At 70.1% G+C, this 20,873-nt stretch overlaps 1 protein-coding gene across 5 annotated transcripts; it reads left to right on the top strand.

Annotated features, from left to right (window-relative positions):
- The first annotated feature begins 516 nt into the window (after positions 1-516).
- On the top strand, positions 517-18,957 carry PALM (paralemmin). 5 transcript variants are annotated; one of them, XM_054182161.1, is made up of 9 exons: positions 517-631; positions 9,666-9,714; positions 10,841-10,921; positions 11,044-11,174; positions 12,757-12,880; positions 13,262-13,283; positions 13,534-13,623; positions 14,651-14,782; positions 16,140-18,957. In XM_054182161.1, the coding sequence occupies exons 1-9, from the start codon at positions 627-629 to the stop codon at positions 16,688-16,690; spliced, it is 1,185 nt and encodes a 394-aa protein (XP_054038136.1). In that variant the 5' UTR covers positions 517-626; the 3' UTR covers positions 16,691-18,957. The 5 variants fall into 5 exon arrangements, with proteins under 5 accessions (XP_054038136.1, XP_054038138.1, XP_054038139.1 ...); XM_054182159.1 differs by lacking the exon at positions 517-631 and adding an exon at positions 5,048-5,365; XM_054182160.1 differs by lacking the exon at positions 517-631 and adding an exon at positions 5,084-5,365 and having other exon boundaries at positions 13,561-13,623.
- Positions 18,958-20,873: the final 1,916 nt, after the last annotated feature.

Below are 20,873 nucleotides of genomic sequence, written 5' to 3'. Positions count from 1 at the left end.
ATCCTCTCCCCGGTCGCCCTTCGCACCGCCGGGGCTGTGTGCGGGGGGAACACGGAGTCCCAGGTGCGGGGGGTGCGATGAGCGTGGTGGGGGGGGGGACTTTGGCCGGGGTGGGGACACTCCTGGGGTGGCAGGAGGAGGGGGGGGGGCAGCAGGAGGAGGGGGGGGGGGCCACCCGAGGGGAACCCCACCCTGCTCGGGGCAAGGAGCTGGCAGCGCTCGCAGCGCCCCCCTCCCTCCCCCGCCAGCTCCGGGGGTCCCCCCTCTTTGGGGTCCCCCCGCACCCCACAAGAAGCCGCCCTGCGGTGGGGCGAGGGGCGGCCCCGGGGGTTCGGGCAAGGGCGGGCGGGGAGCGCCGCGCCCCGAGGCCCGGGTGAGGGGCGGCGGCAGTGGCGGGCGGCGCCCGGCAGACGGAGCTGTGCGGGAGGGAGGGAGGGAGGCGGGAGCACCGGCGCGGCCCCGACATCCCTGCGCATCCCGCAGCCCCGCCGGGGATGCCGCCGCCCGCCGGGCCCTGAGCGCCGGGACGCCGGCGGCTGCCGGCCCCGCTCCGCCGCCCTTCGCCCGGCCCGACCCCGCCGGAGCCGCCGCCGCCGCCGTCGTCGCCGGCTCAGCCCGCCGGGAAGATGGAGTGAGTACCGGATCCGGCCGCGCCGCCGCCGCGGGACCCCGGCACCGGGCCGCGGCCCCCCCCGCCGTGCCGCCGGCCGAGCACCGCAGTACCGGGGCGGGGGACGGACCCCCGGGTGGCGGGGCTCGGCACCCCCGCAGCGGGGCTGCGGGAACCCCACACCGCGGGCTCACGGAGCCCATACCGGGGGCTCATACCCCCGCCCAGTGACGGGGCTCGGGACCCCAAAACCGGGGGCTCGCATCCCCCTCATCCTGGGGACTCAGGACCCCAAAGCAGGGGCTCGCATCCCCCTGATGCCAGAGCTCCTGATGCCAAAACCAGGGGCTTGTATCCCCCCGATAGCAGGGCTTGCGACCCCAAAACCGGGGGCTCACATCCCCCTCCCTCCCCCCAGATGCTGGGGCTCAGGATCCCAATACCGGGGGCTTGCATCCCCCCAATGCTGGGTCTCAGGACCCCGATACCGGGCCCTCGCGTCCCCCAGATGCCACTCAGCAGGTGCTGCCCCTCCCCGGGTCCCTGCCTGGCTGTGGGGTGCCACGGCACCAGCTCGGGGTGCAGCGGCGGAGGCCCTGGAGCAGGTGTGGGGGCTGTGGGGGGGTGAGTGTCCGCTGGCAGCGGTGCGAGAAGTGGGGAGGGGGGTGGGAAGGGCGTTTATTTTTGTGTTTTGAACCTGTTGTTGCTGCTGCGTGTGGCTGGGGCGAGTGGGTGGCTGTGAGCCGCGGACCCCTCCCTGCGCGCACCCCCAGCTGCTGCCGAGGGACCCGGCTGTGGCGGGGGGGATCCTCCAGACGCGCTCCGGCCCCGGCCTTATCCTTTGTGTGCGGTGGCGGTGGGGCCCTGCCCGGTCGGTCGGTGCTTGCGGGTGGGCTGGGAGCCGGGCAGGGGGCTTCGCAGGCGGGTGGGGGAAGAAGGGAGCAGGTGGAGGCCGTTGGGATCTGGGGACCATCCTGGTTTTGCCCCCTGGGATCACCAGCAGCTCCCACCTGCAGCGTGGTGGTGCCGGGAGAGCAGGGGGCTGCTCGTCTGCTCAACATGCCGGGTAGCAGCGACAGCAGCCGGCCGGGCTGGCCCTGTCTCTCCCAGGCCTTTCCTTCCCTCCCTCCTGGGGCTCCAGTCCCCGTCGTGGCAAACGAGGGTCCCCCCCAGCATCTCCTGGGTTTGGCACTGGGGGCTTCCCGGGGGGACAGCCAGCTAGCCAGACCCTCCACTTCTCCACCTCGCCTCACACCGGTTAACCGGCCACCGGCTAGCGAGATGCCGGGCGCTCAACAGGTCCCGCCGGCCACCGTCTGCCTCCCACCTCAGGAGCCCCATGGAGCCGTGGGGCACTGGCGAGGGACGGGGTGGGGGTTTCCTGGGGCTGGGGTGGGCTCTGGCTGGTGCAGGGCTGAGAGCGGCATGGGAGGCTCCGGCAGGGGCCTGGGGATGTTTCAGAGGCTGGGGGGCAGCATCTGTGGGGCCGGGGGCTGCCCTTGCTGCTGGAGGGGCCGGAGGCTCTGCGGTGCGAGAGCTCGCCCGGGCAGGGCCGCGGCGTTGGGCAGCGCCTCGGTGCGTCGCTCCCTTCGGGAAAGTGCCTCTTTGGGGAGGAAAACGTGTGCGTGATTTGCCAAAAGGCAGAAAAGGAAAGGGCCGAACCGAGGGGCACCGTGTGCCCTGGGGAGCGGGATGAGGAGCTGCAGGGAGCGGGAGCGGGGTCTTCCCTGGGGTCGAGGGCTGGGGTGGAAGGGGGGGACGGTGCCGGGCTGGATGGCAGCTCCCGTCCCCGAGCTCCGCGTGCTGCCTTTCACCCTGCTCCGCTCTTCCCTGAGCTCCTCCGGCAGCCGAGGCTCCGGACAGACCCTCCCGGTGGCCTCCGTATGCTGCCGATGGCTCTTCCTTTTGAGTTGAGACCCCGCGAGTGACCCAGGGCAGGGGCTCTCCCCCCACAGCCGTGGGTGCGGTGGCTCCTGGGCAGCGTGCTGCTGGCCTTGCCTCGGCTCCTGCTTTGCCTTGGTGCGGGCAGCGGCTGGAGGAGGGTCCTGGCTACCGGGAGCCGCTGGTGCCCGGTGAGGTTTGGCTGAAAGCTTCCAGCTCTTGGAAAGGTGGCGCTGGTCCCGCCGGGGCTGCTCCTCTCTCCTCCGCTCCCGCTGCCATCGAAGCTCTTGAGCAGCCGGAGATTTTGTGTCTCCACGTCTGGCCGCTCCCAGAGTTTGTCCGGGCAGGTCGTTGCTCTCCCCTCCGGGTCTGGGGTCACCTCGGAGCGGGGGCTCTCCCGTGCCTCCCCTCCCGACCCCGATCCGAAGGCAACCGTTGCACCCAGGGGAAGGAGGGACATTTCTGCCTGAGGGGTGACCTGGGGCACAGCCCTTCGGGAAGGGACACGGGGTCCTGCTCTCCCCTTCACGTGGCTCCGGGGAGAAGCTGATGCTCCCCAGCCTGGAGCGTCGCTGCCTCCCGGGAAGCTGGAGGGGGTCAGGTCTGTCCCTGTCCCTGTGCGCAGCTGAGGGGACGGCACCGTCACCCTTCTCAGCTCTCCCAGAGGAAGCCATAAAGCCCCACCACCGGCAGCCGCACAACGGCACCCATCCCCAGCCGGGGCCGGTGGATCTCAGGGCTCAGAGTTCGGTCACTGCCATGAAACGGGGCCTCTCAGCCCGGCAGGAACCGGAGCGGGTTTCCTGGGAAGCTGCCGGTGTTGGCGTTCCCGCTTCCTCACCACAAACAGCCCCTTTCTCCGTGCAGGGTCGGTGGTTCAGGCGGTCTGCGCCGTGCCGGGAGCCGTGCCGGGGCTCAGTCTCCAGCGGTGGAGGTGGTGGCAGCGGGGAAGGGAGGGAGGAAGGCCGGGGAGGCGACGTGCGCCGGGGCAGGGTCGGTCGGAGGCGTCGAGCTCAGGGCTGGAGGCAGAGCCCTGGCAGGAGCCCGGTTTCCCCAGTCTCTTCATCCGGAGCTGAGTGAGCCCCCGGGCCCCAGACAGAAGCCGCTGTCGGGGGCGAGGATGAGGAGAGAGGAGCCGGGCGGATCCTGCCCCAGGTGTTTCCTGGCGGAGCACGGCTGGACCCGGGCTCAGCCCAGCCCCTTGGCTCGGCGCCGAGGACCGAGCACCCCGTGGGTGCCCGGGGCTCACCGGGGTGTCCCTGCCGGGAATCCAGGCAGGAGCCACGTTCCTGCTAGCTCCTTGGAGCCTTGCGTGTGTTTCATGGCACTGGGGTGGGAAAGCCGCGTTGCCTGGTGTGAACGGGAGCCCAGGGACAAAGTGAGGTGGCCAGGGCCACCCCAAGGTGGCGGGGAGCCGGTGGCAGCATTCCAGGCCCTGTCCCAGCCGGTCGGCGCTCCCAGGCGCGGGGAGAGGCCGGCTCCGCTCTCGTTCATGCGTCGTGGGGGAGTTTCCTGGTGGAGCCTTGCTCCTCTAACTGGAAGAGAGCTGGAAACCCAAGTGTTTGGAGGGCACTTGAACCATTGTTTGAAAGATCTGTAATTTTCCAATCAAACTCCCTCCCCAAGCCTCCGTTCATCAAATATTCATGGGATCCATTTTCTCCTGGCACTCCCAGCCCACGTCTCAGCCCGAAGAATCAATCAGGCAGCTCGGCTTGCTCTAATGCATCCTGCGTTTTTCGGGAGCCCTGGGGCTGCCGTCTCCGCCTCCCGTCTCCCCCCATCTCCCCCCCCACCTCCCCGGCCAGTCGTCCCCCCGTCTCCTCCCAGGGTGGCAGCGGTGGCTGGGGCTCACGGGGAGGGACGAGCGGGACCGAGCGCTGGGGCGATGTGGCCGGTTGCGGGCAGGGCAGGAGTGGCCCCCGTGTCACCGGGACCCGAGCAGGCGCATGGGACCCAGCACCCGGCTCCCTCCTCACCCGAGCCGCTGATTTCTTTGCCTTCGCGATCGATGCGTGCCGGCCCCCCTTACTCCCGGGGCTGCCGCGGCCCCCTCCCCTCCGCGCCCACCGCCAACCAGGGCGTTCGATAGCGGCCCCGCTGCTAATGGCTGCGTGATGGAGGCTTCGCAGACTCCCCGCCGGCGCGCTCCCCACGGCAGCGTCGCTCCGGCCAAGGGGCCCGGCTTTTGGCATGGGGACAGTGGTGTAAATCAGTGTGGGTCCCTCCATTGACGCCGGCGCTGCCGTTTACACGGCAACTCACACCGGGGCCTGTCTCCCCCAGGGTCGTGGCTGGCCAGCGTCAGTACGGGGGTCCAGGCGGTGGGGGCCCCCCCAGGGCTCTCTCCCTGCCCTCCCCCTGGCTCGGAGCTGGGCGGGTGGAAAGGGAGCAGAGGTCAGGGGAGCGGAGGAGCCGCTCGAAACGGCTCTTCGCACATTTGGATGAGCTAATGGGAAAAAAACAGAGGAAGGCAAATAAACATTATTGTTTCATGTCAGGCGGGGAGGAGACAAAAGGTCACGGGCTTCCCTTGTGATGGTAGGAAACGGCAGCCTCAGCAGGGCTGGAAAGAGCTGGAGAGCCGAGGGGGAGCGGGTGCGAGCCCGGGGGCGCCTGCGTGCTCACGCGTGTGCGGGGTCCGTCCGTGGGCCCTGGGGACTGCTGCCTTTGCAGGTGGGAGTTCCCGGGACATCGTCCCCCGGTGCCGCCAGCGTCCCCGGTGCCGCCGGCCTCGTCTCCCGCGCCACGGACCGTGGCTCTCCCTGCCATGCGGTGCACGCGGGAACGGCTCCAGGAGCTGCCGTGGGACACGCGCGCCCTGGACCCTGGGCGGAAAACCATGAACCGGTTAACGGGAACTCACGAGAGCCGGTGAAATGAGGGGGGAGGCAGGGCTCGCTGCGGGTTTCTTTCTGGGCCTGGTGGGTCCTGAGGGGCTCGCTGGCCCTGGGCTCGCTGGCCCTGGGCTCGCCTTTCCACCCCTCCCGGCACCCGGGATGGACACGGAGCTGCCCCGTGGGGGGGGTCCGGTGCTGCTGTGGCCTCGGCCGGCGGGGGGTGCGGGGGGTGCTGGTGCCGGGTCGCGGCGCTCCCAGCCCCGGGGGGGCCCCTCGGTCCCTCCGCCCGCCCCGCGCATCCCGCATCCCCCCTCCCGCCGGCTCGCCCGTTGCCATGGCGCCGTTGCCATGGAGCCGTTGCCAGGGAACCGCCTCCCGGCTCGGCGGAGCCATCAGTCACCGGGGCCGGGGGCTGCGGGGGCCCCACCGGCAACGACCCCGGCCCGGGGGGGAGGTGGGGGCCGGCACCGGCCGCTCTGCTCCGTGCAGGGGCCTCCCCCACCCCGCACCCCCGGGGCTCCGCTTTCCTGCCCCCCCCCCCTCCTCCGGCAGCAGGGTCCCGTCGTGCTGACCCCCAGGGACAGGGTGTGGGGGGGGCTGGGGGCATGGGACCCATCCTTCCACCCGGTGGGCAGGGACCTGGGGGCACCAGGGTTGTCCCCACCCTGTCCCCCTCCCGCCAGGGTCTGGCAGTGATGGATGAGCCCCCCCGCCCGGGGCGGTAGCTCGGGTCGCAGCAGGGCGCAGGGTGCGCGGGGCGCTGGGGCTGGGGGGGGGGGGGGGAGCAGAGGGCGCAGCGAGGGGCATCCAGCCCATTCCATTGCACGTCTCTCCCTGGGCCAGGAAGATTCCTGGCGTTCAACCCTGGAATGCGGAGGCTGTAGCAAATAATGGAAAATAAAGAGGATGGAGGAGGGAGGAAAAGCAGAAGAGAAGGTTTCAGGAATGCCGGAAAAGTTTGGATCCATCGAACGGGGCAAGATCCAGGAGAGAAACAGGCCATGGTCCAAAGCCTTCCCAGCTTGGGATGCCAAGAGCCGGACTCGGGGGTTTGGGGGGGGGCCTGGCCCCGGGTGGCCACCAAGGGCAGCCCCGGCACCGCGGGGCTGGTGCCAGCCTGGCCCCATGGCCGCTTGGGGCAGGGTGCGGGGCCGGGGGGGGCAGCTTGTTCCTCCCTTCAACTTTTGCACACAATCCGTGTCTGCGGAGAGCCGTCCCAGCTGCCCCGAATCCCTGGGGGGGTCGTCACTGGTGTAGGGGGGGGAAGGGGGAGTTTTTACCCCTTGGGCCGGAGCCCGGGGCAGGGCATAGGGCCATGATGCGGATGCTGCTCCCAGCGCCCACTCCGTGCTCCGTGCCAGGACCCCACATCCCGCAGCTCCCACACCCACCCGGGGATGGGGGGGCACCAGCTCCGTCGCCGTCCTTGTCACAGCTCCGTCTCCGGGTTGTGCTGCTGCAGGAGAATGATGCTTTGGGTCTGTCTGTCCTGAGAAAATTCCTTCCCCTGTGTCGGGGGGGGGACGAGGTGAGACCCCAGCCATGGGGCTGGGGAAGAGCAGACCCCGCTCATGGCCCCGGCGGCTCGGCAGAGGGTTTTCCCTTGGGAAACCCGCTGTCCCAGCCCCTCTCCCTGCGAGGGAATGCCTCCTGCCATGGGGGTTTTGCAGGTGTTCGGGGCAGTCGGGGAGGGAGCGGGGTCAGCCCTTCATCCCCTCCATTGTCCCTGTGCCCAGAGCGGCAGCGGAGCAAGCGGGGATGGCGGAGGGCCTGGCGGATATTCCCGCTCTTTCTGGGTTTGTAATTATTAAATTCCCGGCCGGAGCACGGCGTCGGGCCACGGGCTGCAGGCGTGACACCGGGAGGCTGCGAGCGGCGGGTGTGCGCCTGCGCCTGCAAAGCAGCCACAGCGTCGCTGCAAACAGCACAAAAATAACCGCTACAAAAGCGACACCTTCCCCGGTTTGTTTTTTCTGGCCTGGATTTCACGCGCTGCCAGCATCCCGGGGTGCGGGGTGAGGGGAGGACGGGCGGCTCTCAGCAGCTTTCGGTTAATCGCCGGCTTCGCAGGAGGCGGCAGGCGGCGGCAGGGGGGTCCTTTCGCCCCGGCAGCCCCCGTTTTGGTTTGGTGCAAAGCCCAGCTCTCGCACAGGCGCGCGCCGTCTACGCCGGTGGTGGGCTCGTGCGAGGGCACGCGCGAGGGCACACGTGCGGTGAGACCCCAGCCCAGGGGGGTACCGTGGAGGGGGGGGGTGGGTACAGCAGCCCGCCGCCCACCCTGTGTGTAAAACCGTCTTTGGAAAAAGCCCTTAATGGGAGCGCGGAGGAGATCTGCCGCCCCCGCCGCCCCCAGCCCTGGGCCATCTGCGGAGCCCAGCCTGCAGCAGCGGGGGGAGAGGGATGGGGAGAAACCCAGGGAGCGGGGCCGGTGCCCCCCGCCGAGGTGCCCGCAGCGTGTGGGTGCCGGGCAGCACCTCGGAGTCCGTGTTGTCTTCCAGAATGGGCACCCCGAGCTGGGCTGGGGCTGCGGGGCACGGGGCTGCCCCCGCCCTGCGCCCCGGCTCCCGCTGGGGTCGGTGCCGTACGAAGCCGGGGATGGCTTCAACCTGTGCCGGCGGGTCCGTGCCCTCCCCCCGAGCATGCAGCCACGGTGAGGCCCGGCTGGGACCCGGCTCTTGGCACTCGCTCCTTGCTAATGGCTTTTCCCGCTGTGCTGGGGACACGGCGCTGCCGCCCCTCCCTGTAACCCCCCCTCCGGCCACCCCGCCTGGGCTGGGACTGCCGGTGGCCCTGGCCGCTCCGCTCCCTCCCTCCAGCCCCGCCGGGAAGGGACTGTCTGCCTCCTGCTCTAATTGCACTTTGCAAAGCCCTCAGGGACGGAGCCGGGGGGAGGCCGGGGCGTCCCGCCACCCCCCCGTGCATCAGCCGTCACCGCTCCGTGCACTTACAGAATCACAGAATGGTTGGGGTTGGAAAGGACCTTAGAGATCATCCAGTTCCAATCCCCTGCCATGGGCAGGGACACTCGGCCAGGGCAGGAGCTCCCGGGAGCTGCAAAAATGGATGTGCACGTAACCGGCGGGATAAATGAGGTCCGAGAGCTCTCCCTTCCGCCACCTTGGCACCCACCAGCTGCAGGAACAGCCATGGGCAGGGATCGGAGCTGGACCCCACTCTGGGCAGGGGTGTGCAGACCCTCCCGCCCGGCTTCCTCCCTCCTGCTCGCCCAGGGCAGGCGGCCCCGGGTGCAAGGGAGCAGCCGGAGGAAGGGCTCGGCCGCGGGGATGGGAGCCTGGACCGGTGTCTCCATGCCGGTGTCTCCTCCAGAGCGGCTCCCGGCACAGCTGCCCCCTCGCAGCCTCTGCTGTGCCTTGCTCTGGGAAATAAGTGGCAACGATCCATCGCCTGACGGGTACCTCCGCGCCGCCCACCCTAATTACCGTCACAGCCAAGCACTTCGTTAGCGTCGTCTGGCAAGCGGCCAACGGGCTCCCCGTGCGACGCCGGAGCATCCCCAAGGCCCCGGGCAGCCGCCTTCGGCTCCGCTCTGCGGCTCCCGGCTGCTCAACCTGCACCTGATGCCGCGCGACGTCGCGGCTCTCACCGTGCCCCGTGGGGCTACGCTGCCGGTGGAGCCGGTCCGGGGCAACCAGGATGCGGGAAGGCGGGTGTGTGGTTGCGGGGGGGTCATAACATCCCCTTCCCGCAGCACTTCGGGGCCCTGCTGCACCCCGGAGAGCTGCGTCGGGGCCGGCGAGGCGGCTGCCGCCGGTAGCATCCCCGGGGCACGGCGGCGACAGTTGGCGTTGCTGAGGCGGGCGCCGGGCCCGGGAGCAGGAACCCCAGCTGGAGCGGAGCCTGTTGCCGGGTGTGCGTCTGTGCGTGTCCGTGTGTCCGTGCACGTGTGTCTGTGTATCCGTGTGTGTGCTGTGCCTGTGCGCGCTGCCCGGAAAGGTTGCTGTCCGGGAAAGGTGTCGGCAGCCAAGAAATGGGCTTGGAATGGAAAGTGTGAGCCAGGTTGAACCGCAGGGACGGCCAGCACCGTCCCGCTCCAGCCTCTCCGGGGTCACCCTTTCCATCCGCACCACCGGAGGAGGAGCGGCTCCGGCTGCACCGCGTCACCCCCAGCTCCCTCTCCCGGGGGGGGACGAGGGGTGCCTGGAGGAGCCGTGGGAGCGAGGAGCTCTTGGTTCCGGGGTGGCGAGGGGAAAGGGGGAAAGCAGCCGGCGGAAGGGAAGCGTTCCGCCTTTGTCCTGTTCGCTGGTGGCACAATGTCCCCATTCAGCCGCTGCCTGCACCGCTGCTCTTCACCGCTGCTCTCCGCTCTCTTGCAGGGTTGTGGAGGCCAGCACCCTTCAGCAGGAGAGGCTGCAGGCCATCGCGGTGAGTCCCCCCGCGCGCGGCGAGTGCCTGGCGAGCACGCCGGACCTTGACCTGGCGTGTCCGTGTCCCCGCGCTGTCACCAGCAGCACGTGGGGCAGAGGCGAGCGGGAAGGAGGGTGCGGGCGCTGGGGCTGTGCCAGCATGGGGGCTGTGCAGACGCATTCCCAGCCCCTGTCTCTGGCCTGGAAAGCTGCTCCGGGGCTGTCGGCTGGGGCGGGAGCCAGAGAGCCCCCCTGGGTGCCCACCCCGGGCAAGGGGTCTTAGCAGCCAAACCAGGACCTGTGCGAGCCCGTGCCGAGGCATCCTGCCCCGCGACGGCTCTTCCCAGGGATGCAGGATCCGGCAGGGCTTGGCTGCTTTGCCAAAACCGGGACAGAGCAAGCAACGGGCGGCTGGGAGGTTTAATTAACGAAGCAGCGGCTCGATGAGCCCCGAGTGAGAGTGAAATGAGTGCTGATCCCTGCCTTGTCCTTTCCCGGGGAAGGGCTGGGGATCGTGCAGGATCCGTCCCTGCCCACTGTGGGCACTGGTAATTGTGGGTGCTGGTAATTGGTTTTAAACCCCGTGGCTGCCCCGCAGCAGCTCCCCTGGCCCGTCCCGCTATCGGCCGATCTCCGCCACACAAAGGGCAAATTGTTCTGGGCCGGAGGAGAAAGAAAGCGGGTGACGCTTCCCGGGCTGGGACGGACTCTGCTGAAACAGTCTGGACCGGTCCCAGGACGCGTGGTGAGGGGGGGCCGGGCTGGTGTCCCCCCGGCCTGCGCTGGCAGCTCGCTCAGCGGGGCCGGCCGAGGGGAAGGTGACATTTTGAGACGGCGAACAGAGTCCAGGCTCTGCCCCGATTTTTCTGCACCCTCCGTGCCTCAGTTTCCCCCAGTGAGGGCAGGGACGTGAGGCAGGGCTGGGGAGCTTCCAGGGCGTCTGTCCCCAAGGCCAGTCTTGCAGCTCTGGGAAGGGGTTGTGTCCCCATGTCAGACCCCACAGGAGCCCCTCGCCCCCCGCTCCCTCCTCCCCCCAGCTCGGGGGACGCTGCCCATGCTGGGAGCGGGGTGCTCCCGCCCCGGAGGTGCCCAGCACCGACCCCCTCCCCGCGCCGACCCTGGCTCGGCCGCTCTCGTCCCTCCAGGAGAAGCGGAAACGTCAGACGGAGATCGAGAACAAAAGGCGGCAGCTCGAGGACGACAGGCGGCAGCTGCAGCATCTCAAGGTGAGGATCCCCCGGGACCCCGGGGCTGCCTCTGCACCGGGGACGTGCCAAGGACCATCCCCTCCCTGCTCCCAGCCCCGGCTGCGGAGGCAGCCGGACCGTCACCCTTCTCTGCTCCCCAGTCCAAGGCTCTGCGGGAGAGATGGCTGCTGGAGGGGGCCCCCACCTCAGCCTCCGAGGAGGACGAGGCCATGAAGAAGCAGATGCAGGAGGATGAGGTGAAGACCAAGGAGCTGGAGGAAACCATCCAGAGGTAACAGGGACGGCGTGGGGCCGGGGGCCACTTGGAGGGTGGCTGAGTCCCTCCAGAGCCCCCTCGACCTTCTCCCCCGCTTCCCGGGCAGATGGGGGGCTGAGATGAAGCTCGCCCCCCGTGCGCTGGGCACGAGGCATGAAGCACGAAGCGTGCCGCCGTGCTGTGGCGCTTGCCCGGGCTCTGCCGGGAGGAGAGCGCCCGCTCTGCAGCTCGGAGCTGCCGGGATCTCCGCGGTGCTGCCGGGGCTCAGCCGCTCTCGCCATGGACCCTCCGGCTGGGCTCTTGCCGGCATTTGTCCCGGCCGTGGCCAGTGCCAGAGCACATCCAGCCCCACACGGACATCCCCCACCATGCTCCTGCCCGGGGCTGTGGGAGCCACAAACTACGTAGGGCATCAGTGGGAGCCATGAGGCTGGGGGCCAGCGCTGGGCTGGGCTCCCCGGGGGGGCTGCTGGGTGCCCAGCACCCGTGATGAACCAGGGGGCCGGTTCCCCATAGACGTCCACTGTGGCGACTCAGCCCTTGGGGAAGGGGCAGGGTGGGAGGTTGGGGGGGGAAGAAGCCTCAGCCCCTGCCCAGCCCCCTCGTCCCTGGCCTGCTGAAGGCGGCAGGGGGGGCCGGGAGCCCCAGCGCTGAGGTGTCCCGGCAGCCCGGCTGCCCTGCAAGAATGCAATCAGTCACGGCTGTGCCGTTAATTACAGAGCATCGGTGCAGAGAGGGGTCAGGCACGAAGGGGCCTTTGTGTCCGTCTAATGGCGCGGTGCATTCCTCCGCCAGCGCCTTGCGGGGAGACGGGAGTTAAGGCTGGGGGGGGGTGGCTCTGCCGGGGGGTGCTGCCACCGTGCTGACCGAGGGGCCCTACTTTACACGGACATGAATCCGTGGGGACTCCCCCGACCTCCTGCCGCGCCGTGGTGGGGCCCTGCTGCCACCGCAGCTCTTGGCCGGGCTCGGTGGCTGGGAACGGGCCGTTGTCCTCGTGGGAAGCTCGAACAGGCTTCGGGTGACACGTGCGGGAGCCGAACGGTGACAGAGCGGCGCTGCTCCGTGCCACCGAGTGAGGGCACACAGTGCGTGGCGGGCTCGGTTGTCCCCGCCGTGGGGTCAGTCCCCCTGCCCGGTGCCCGCGGCGGGGTTTCTCCCGTCCGCTTGGGCTGAGCCCATCGCCTGAGCGGCCACCCCCATTGCTCGGTGGCCATGCAGCTGCGATGACAACCCTGAGCATGGCTCGCCCCATGGAGATGGGTGGAGGCACACGGCCGAGGAGCACCCGGGTGAGGGCAGCACCCGCTGGCGGAGCCCCTGGGTCTGTTCCAGCAAACGCACGCTTTTCCCCTGCAAAGAGACGGTGACGGCTGTGCTGGAGGTCCGTCTGTCTGTCCCTGGTGCTTCGCGAGCCCAGGGGGTGGTGCGTGCCTCCCCTCTGCCCTGCGCCATGTCGTTGGCCTGTGTTCGCAGGGCTGCTGTGGCTGCCTGCACCGTGGTTGCCTGCACCCTGGCTGCCTGCACCATGCTGCCTGCACCGTGCTGCCTGCACCCCGGCTGCCCGCAGCCTCTCAGCCCCCGACTCTCCCCACAGGCTGGAGAAGGAGCTGGAGACGCTGGAGAACGGCAGCTCAGCGGCTTCCACCAAGGAGAACCTGGCGGAGGTGGCGGCGCCGGCCAAGGAGGAGAAGGCGGAGGCCGTCCCCAACATGCAGAAGGTGGGCACGGACGCGCTCCGCGGGCAGGGCTGCGGGGGGGAATGAGGGGTTGACTGGGGGGGGTCAGCGCTTGCTCAGCCCCCAGGGCTGGTTCTTGCTGCCGGCGCGGAGCAGGGAGCTGCCAGGGTGATGGCACAGTGGGGAGATGCTGCGACCGGCTGCGGGGTGGCAGCGGGGCATTGGCACGGCGGCGGTGGGCTCTGGTCCCAGCCGTGATGGGGGGATTGGCCACCTACGTGTCCCTGTCCCCCTCGGAGCCCCTGCCCTGCTGACCCAGTGCCAGGGGGACCAGGGGTCCCTTGTCCCGCTGGGGCTGGGTGCGTGGGTAGCGGGTGAGCGGCGTCTCCCGGCAGCTCCTAACCTCTCCCTTCTGTTTTGCAGAGTCCCCTGGGCACAGTCAAGGGTAGGTGATCCCCGCCTCAGCCACGGTTCCTGCTCTCGGGGGGCAGCACCCACCGCCCCATCGTGCTGCCCCAGCTCTGGGTGGGGGGAAGCCGGGGCAGCCCCGTCCCCACGTCCCCTGTCCCCTCTCGGGCAGCGGTGCCCTGCGATGGGGGAGCCCATCCCAGGCAGCAGCCACGGGGGACACACGCCGCCCTCCCCGGGGCGCATCCCATGGGTGCACGGACGAGCGGGTGATCGTTTTGGCTCAGGCGGTTGCCTCTCCTCTCCGTCCCCAGCCGAGAAGAAGGTCTCCAGCAGCCCCATGAAGGCGGTGGAAGGCACTGACATGATGAAGGCAGGTGGGTGCCCGCTTCCCCGGGAGGAGCGCTGCTTCCCGGTCGCTTCCCCCCCTCCCCGATCCCGCGCCGCCCCTCGGCTCGCTGCCCGCTCCGCAGCCCTGCCGCCGCCGCTCCCCACCGCTCGATGGCTTTCCAAGCCCAAGGCAGAGCACGTCGTTTATTTGCAATCAGAGGGGTTTGGTTTCGCTTCTCCCCCGCGGCTGGTTCGGGTCCCTTGCCCTCACTCCCCGTTCAATGTCTCTGCTCCGGTTTCATCCTTCACCTCCCGCTCCGTTTGCGGGAGAAGCGGCACGGTGGTGCTGGCATGGCTGATGCCGCGCCAGCGCTGGCGGCCCCGTGGCTGCCGGTGGGGAGCTTGCAGGGTGCTGAGAGCACGCAGGGCCGCACGGGGCCAAGCTACCCACGCTGAGGGGGGTCAGATGCGCTGCTGGAGAGGTCTGGGGGGACGGCTCAGGCCGGGCTGTGGCACCGGCGCTGGGCAGAGCCTGTCTCGGGGTCCATGGAGCGAAGCGTCACCGGAAGGAGGTGACCCCGGTGCCAGCAGGGACTGGCCGGGAGGAGGAGAGATGCCGAGGATCGCCCGTGCCATGGGGCCAGCGGAGCTGCCCCAGCGCCCTCGGTGGGGGATGCCACCTCCCACGAGCGTAAGCCTGGCTCCTCGCCCAGGCCCCCGCGGCCAGCGCCGCTCACCGGCCGGACAGACGGACGCGGCACCACCTGCCATGGTGCCTCCAGGACCTGGCTGAGCCCCAGCTCGGGGGACGCAGAAGCCGTGGAGGTAAGGGGATGCCGGCAGTGCCAGGATGGCCCCGTGGGTGCCGGTAGGAAGGCTGTGCCCGGGATGTCACACTCACCTCTGCCATTCACCACTCCTCGCTGCCGCCCGCTGCCTCGCTAACGCCGCTGAGCACCGCACCGCACCACACCGCATCGCTGCCGCCGCACGCCTGCCCTGCTGCTGGCCGCTGAGCAGGGGCTGGGGAGGGCCGGGGCGGCCGTAACGCGCGCTGTCCTCTTTGTGTCCCAGCCATGTACTCGGTGGAGATCACGGTGGAGAAGGACAGAGTGACTGGGGAGACCAAGGTCCTGTCCAGCACCACCCTGCTCCCCCAGAACCACTGTCTGCAGGGGGTCAAGGTGTACGAGGACGAGCTGAAAGGTACGGCCCGTCCCAAACCGCTCGCCGGCATCAGGAGCACAGGGCAGGGACGAGGGAGCGGCCACCCGAGCATCCCGGCGGGCGCCGGGGCTAGGAAGGGCTGGGGCCGCTCCTGGCCATCCTGGCCAGCCCTGTATGGGAGACTACCGAGGGCAACCCCTCGCCGGCCCCAGTCCCGCATCCCGGCCAGCCTGGCGTGGGATCCATCCCAGCGACATGGTGTGGACGGTCCCGACGGGCCAGCCCTGGTTTGTACATTGTGACCCGGCGCCACTGGAGAGCGGGGAAGAGGATCTGCTGTGTCCAAGACTTGGGGCCAAGGGACGGCCGTGCCGGCGCTGGCAACTGGCCACGGAGCCAGGGCACGTCACTGGGGGCTGTGGCTGCCGAGAGGACGCTGGGCTCCACGGACCTGCCGCTTCTCCAAGGAAACCGTGCTGCACCAGCAGCCGATCCCATTCGACACCCTCCCTGTGGCCATGGCCATGCCGGGCCATGCTGACCTTCACTCCCACCAGCCACCGGCCGCAGCCCCCCACTGCTCCGGGATCCCCAGCTCCAAGGATGAGCCGAGGAGCCGCCTCGGCAGCAATCGGCGCGGGGCAGCCATGCTTGGTCCCGGCCCTGCCTGGCCCGTGGTCGTCCATCACTCCATCGACCGGCTGTTGAGGCTGTTGCACTGATCGTCGCATGATGCCCCAGGTCAAGTGGAAAATGCGATGAGCCGGAGGCCGCTCTCGCCGTGACGCACGTCTGCTGCCTCCATCCCTGCAAGCAGCCGTGCAGAGCGCGCTGGCGGCGGAAGAGCCCTGTCCCCTCCCAGGCAGGGGGCCACCGGCTGCCACGGGCAGTGGGACGTGGCAGGACATGGTGGGACGTGGCGGGGCAGCATCTGCCGAGCGCTCGCTGGGGTCTTACAGGTGGCAGCAGTGATCTGCCACGGAGGATCGTGTCGGCCCCGGCTGAGCTGGGCACCATCCCGCCGCGGCGAGTGTGGCCAGCTGGGCAGGCTGTCGGCAACCTGGCAGTCGGCCGCGGCTCCGCGGGGCTTGCCGGGTCTGAGGCATCGGAGGTGCCAAGGGCTGGGAACGGCTCCTCGCGTTGTGCTTTTGTCTCGGCCTCCCCGTCTGCTGTAGCGGGCAGGGGCTGGGGGGTTTGGCAGCAGCTCCGGCCAAGGGGGGGTCGCGGTGCTGCTGGGCGTCCCAGCCGCGGTGCCGGGTTTTGGGGAGGGGAAGGCACCGCTCCCCAGCCGCACGGGAGCCGGCTCCGAGCGGGTCGTGCCAGCAGGAGCTTTGCCGGGTCGCCCCGTGCCCCCGTCCCGAGCCCCCCCTCACCCTCCCTCCTCTTGTCCCTGCAGTGGTGCACGCGGTGAGCGCCGAGGACGGGGCCCTGCAGAACGGCGCCCACCCCCTCAGCTCCTCCGAGGTCGACGAGCTGCTGCACAAGGCGGACGAGGCCACCCTGAGCGAAGCCGCCCCGGCCAAGGCGGGCGAGGAGGCCGGCAGCGCCCCGGCCAGCCAGAAGGCGACGCCGCGGCGGGAGATCGTGGGGCTGCAAGCCAAGCCGCGGGAAAGCCCGCCGGCCGGCGAGGGGACGGAGCCGAGCCGGGAGCAGCCCGTCACCATGATCTTCATGGGCTACCAGAACGTGGAGGATGAGGACGAGACCAAGAAGGTGCTGGGGCTGGAGGGCACCATCAAGGCCGAGCTGGTGGTGATCGAGGACGCCGAGAGCAAGCCGGAGCCGGCACGCAAAGACCACGCGCCGCCCAACGGCACCGCGCTGGAGCCCACGGCCACCCAGCCGCTGGGCGAGGAGAAGCCGGGTGCCAACGCCACGGACGCCAAGGAGGCCGAGCAGGAGACGGACGTGAAGAAGCAGCGCTGCAAGTGCTGCACGGTGATGTGAGCCCCGCGCCGCCGCCGGAGCAGGCAGCCCCCGCCGAGCCCCCTCCGCCCCGGCCCCCGCCAGCCAGGCACGCCACCCCGGCACGCCGGGCTCCCTCCCCCCACCGGACACGGACCCTCTTTCTGCAGCGCCAGGGACATCCAACACGGCGTCTGCCAACCCGCCGCAGGCAGCACCGATCCGTGGCCCCGCTCGCCCCGTCCCCCCGCCCCGCGCCGCACCCCACCAGCGCTGCCCAGGATATTTATTAGGGACACCCCCCCCCCGGCCCCACAGCCCATGCCGGCGCCCTCCCAATGCCGGAGCCGTTCCCTCCTCTCACCGGCAACTTCCCACCCGCCGTCAGAAGACGGAGCCCGCCGGGCTGGGGGATCGGAGGACGCCGCCGTGTCCGTAGATGACTCCCAGGGAGCCGGCGGCCAGCGGGACCCGCGCTTGGCCCAGCCCACAGCGGGCACGGAGCCAGCCCCACGCCAGCCCCTCTCTCGGCGCCTCCATCACCCGCTTCTCCTGCGGGGAACAGCCCTGGGGTGTCCCTCCCCGGGAGGGGAGCACAGGAATGGGGATGGGGTGGGAGCTCCCGTGTGGCCCCGCAGCAGCGGGAGGGTGTCCCAGCACCGCGTCCCCCTCCTGCCTCTGCTGCCCGGTGGCGGCGGCTTTGCAGAGCCGCTTTCTGGGGCTGGGGGCCGCAGCATCAGCTCCCCCAGGCGAGCGGGGCAGCCCAGTTCAGCCCAGGCACCAGGACTGGGAGCTGCCGGGGGTCCGGTGTTCCACGGTGGGTGTCCCCGAGGTGCTGTGTCCGTGCTGGGACGGCGAGCAGCTTTCCCCGCTCCCCCCACCCCGTGCCCCAGCCCTTCAGCGGGGATTTCACCACCAGCACCAGCGTTTCCTCCCCACTGAGACCCGCTGGGGTGGGCGGGGGGGGCCCACGGTGGCACCCATGGGTGCTGAGCCCTGCCCAAACCCTGGGTGCTCCTGCCGCAGCAGCTGACACATCTCGCTGGCGTTGGGCACGTGGCTCCCGCTGAGCCCACCTCAGCGGGCTGGGGGCACGGTGCTGCCCTGCCCTGGCACAGGGGCTGCCTCCGGGGGGGTTCCCATGTCCCACCAGCGCTGTCCCAAACACTCCGGGGCTCAGAGCCCCGTGTGCCAGCCCTGGGCTGGGGTTGCTTTCGGTGCACGGTGCCCCACGTCAGCCCCCCCCGAGCCGGCGGCGGCCGTGCAGCGGGGCTGGCAGTGCCCGGTGCTTGTGTCCCGCAGGCACAGGAGCTTTGGGCAGTGGCCCGGCCACCAGCCAGCGCAGCTCAGGGGTCCCGGACCGAGTGCGAGTGGGTCCCTGCTGCCGAGCGCGGCCGGGCAAGTCCCCAGGGATGCCCTGAGCCCCCGGCACAGCGCGTGCAGAGCAGCCCTCCCGCTGCCCAGCCTGCCGGGACACGGGTGACAGAGCAGCCAGGGATGGGGCTCAGCCCCCCAAGGCCTTCTTTGCTCCCCAGCCCCCTCGTGTGAGCAGTGACGCCCCCCTCCCTGACATCCTCATTGCCCCCAGTTACCGCCCAGGCTGCAGTTTTCCCCCCAATGGAGTCTGCAGGGATAGGGGAGGGGGCTGCGGGGGGCTCATGGTGCTGCCCTCCTGCGCGGAGCCCGGCCGGGCACCGAGAGCCTCTGTGAGAGGCAGAGCTGGGGAAGGGGGTCGGGGCTGGCCCCCCCGGGGTGAGGGGGAGCCTCTCCTGCCTCCTGCGCAGAGGGACATCGCCGGAGCCCCATCGCTGCAGAGCGGGGTGCTGGGCTGGGTGCCGCGGGGCATCTGCCCCATCCATCCTGGGGGGCTGGGTGAGGGCTCGGTCCCCAGTGGGGATGCACGTCACCTCCCGCCACCCCCTCGCTGGGGGCCAGCACCACTCACCCCATCCCACCCCGGATCCTGCAATCCCCCCGACCCCAAGCCGGGGCCCCCTCCCACCCTCGGCACCCCACCTGCCCCTCCGTTGGCTTCGGACCCAGCGCCAGCCCCCGGCCCCATCCGGCCCCCGCGGCGGCGGGGAGCGGGATCGGGCCCCCGCGGGGCCGGGGCTGCAGGGGCTGAGCAGCAGCAGGCGGAGGAGCCCCCGCCCCGACCCCGCCAGCCCCCACTGCCCCCCGCCTGGCTCCGCTGAAGTGCACTTCCCGCGCTCCCGTGCTTTCCACTTGTGCCGAAGCCGTTTGAAGTTTTCCCCTTCCCCGGCGCTCCCCGTTGTTTGTAAGAATCCCGAACCGAGCAAATAAACTGTGTGACCAACCAGCCTGGCGCCTCCGCCCTCTGCATGGGGACCAGGGGTGGCACCTCAACGCCTGGCACCCCCGCCCGGCATCCCGGCGTGGGCACTGGGCACGGACGGGTGGGAAGGGAGCGGGATGGGGATGGGGATCTGGGGGGTAAGGATGCTGAAGGTAGGGATGCGGGGGATGCTAGGGATGGGGATGATGGGGATAAGGGTGCTGGAGATGGGGATGCTGGAGGTGAGGATGAGGGGATGGGGGGGATGGGGACGGGGATGTAGGGGATGGGGATGCTGGAGGTGAGGATGATGGGGACACGGATGCTGGGAATGCTGGGGATGAGGATGTAGGGGATGGGGATGATGGGAATGGGGATGTAGGGGATGGGGATGCTGGGGACGGGGATGCTGGAGATGAGGATGATGGGGATCCTGGAGATGGGGATGTAGGGGATGAGGATGCTGGGGACGGGGATGCTGGGGTTGCTGGGGATGAGAATGTAGGGGATGGGGATGATGGGGATGTAGGAGATGGGGATGCTGGAGGGGAGGATGCTGGGGACGGGGATGCTGGGAATGCTGGGGATGAGGATGTAGGGGATGGGGATGATGGGAATGGGGATGTAGGGGATGGGGATACTTGAGATGGAGATGCTGGAGATGGGGATGATGGGGATCCTGGAGATGGGGATGCTGGGGATGGGGATGTAGGGGATGAGGATGCTGGGGATGATGGGGATGAGGATGCTGGGGATGATGGGGATGAGGATGCTGGGGACGGGGATGCTGGGGATGAGGGGGATGGGGATGGGGATGCTGGAGAAGAGGATGAATGGGGATCCTGGGGATGGGGATGCTGGGGATGGGGATGCTGGGGATGCCGGGGATGAGGATGGTGGGGACGGGGATGCTGGGGATGGAGATGCTGGGGATGGCGATGCTGGGGATGATGGGGATGAGGATGATGGGGACAGGGATGCTGGGGATGGGCCCTGCTGCCCCATCACTGCCCGGGCTGTGGCTCCTCTCGTCCCTGCCCAGAGGCTTCCCGCAGCCTCACCTCTCCGGCTGTTTCACAGGCACAAGAGCCACGTGCAGGAGCATTTGTGCTGTCGCTGGGGGTGGCAGAGCCCTTCCTCTGCTCGGCAGCTTTCCCGTGCTGCCCAGGCAGCGCCCCGCTGCCCCTTCGTCCCGGCAGGGTTGTGCCCCGTGCTCAGTCCTCAGGTGCCATCACCCACCCGTCACCCGAGAGCCCCAGCAAAGCCAGCGCCAGCCGGGCGGCACAGCAGGCAGCGCATGGGGGATCCCCACCGCCTCCACGCGCAGCCCACGCTCGCCCGGCGCTGCCGTCACGGAGTGCCCCATTTCTCCGGCAGCATCACAGCCCGCCAGCACGGGGCAGAGGCAGGAGCTGGCTGGGATCCAGCCCGGACAAGCCTCTTCCAGCAGACTAAATCCTTTCAGTTCCTCCTTCCTGTGGCCAGCGGCCAGGGGCATGGCGCTTTCACACCCCTGCCTGTCGCCGGCCCCCGACGCTGCCCCAGAGGTGTCTGTCCCCAGACCAACGGTGACACCAGGCAAAGGGAGATGTTCAGCTGCACTGCGCCGTGGCGGGTCCCTCTGTGCCACCCTGGAGCCCAGGGCACCGGTAAGGGCAGTGCGGTTGGGATGGTTGGGATGCCATCCCGGCACTGCCGCGTTGCCGGCCCTGACGCTGGGGTGATGGACACGGGGCCTCGCCAGAGGAGCAGGAAGGAAGAGGCGGGTGGGAGGCAGGGTGCTGGGAGGAAAGGGACGCAGGTGGGTGAGCCCAGGTGAAGGGGACGTGGCAGCCGGGATTCCTGCTTGTCCCAAGGGGCAGGGCTGGGGTCAGGGCCCCCCAGATCCCATCGCCATGTGGCCGCCGGTCTCTGCCCGCCCCTGGGCTG

The sequence above is a fragment of the Rissa tridactyla genome, chromosome 22 (genome assembly GCF_028500815.1).
Source record: "Rissa tridactyla isolate bRisTri1 chromosome 22, bRisTri1.patW.cur.20221130, whole genome shotgun sequence".
Classification (NCBI taxonomy): Eukaryota; Metazoa; Chordata; class Aves; order Charadriiformes; family Laridae; genus Rissa; species Rissa tridactyla.
Note: the sequence above shows the minus strand (reverse complement) of the source record. Positions and strands in the feature narration are given on the sequence as shown.

Bases quoted from the DNA above. Each gene is read 5' to 3' on its own strand.
- PALM (XM_054182159.1), top strand. From the start codon at position 5,262: ATGCGGTGCACGCGGGAACGGCTCCAGGAGCTGCCGTGGGACACGCGC. The intron at 9,715-10,840 runs GTGAGTCCCCCC...TCGTCCCTCCAG, and splicing joins AGAGGCTGCAGGCCATCGCG to GAGAAGCGGAAACGTCAGAC. The intron at 12,881-13,261 runs GTGGGCACGGAC...TCTGTTTTGCAG, and splicing joins CCGTCCCCAACATGCAGAAG to AGTCCCCTGGGCACAGTCAA.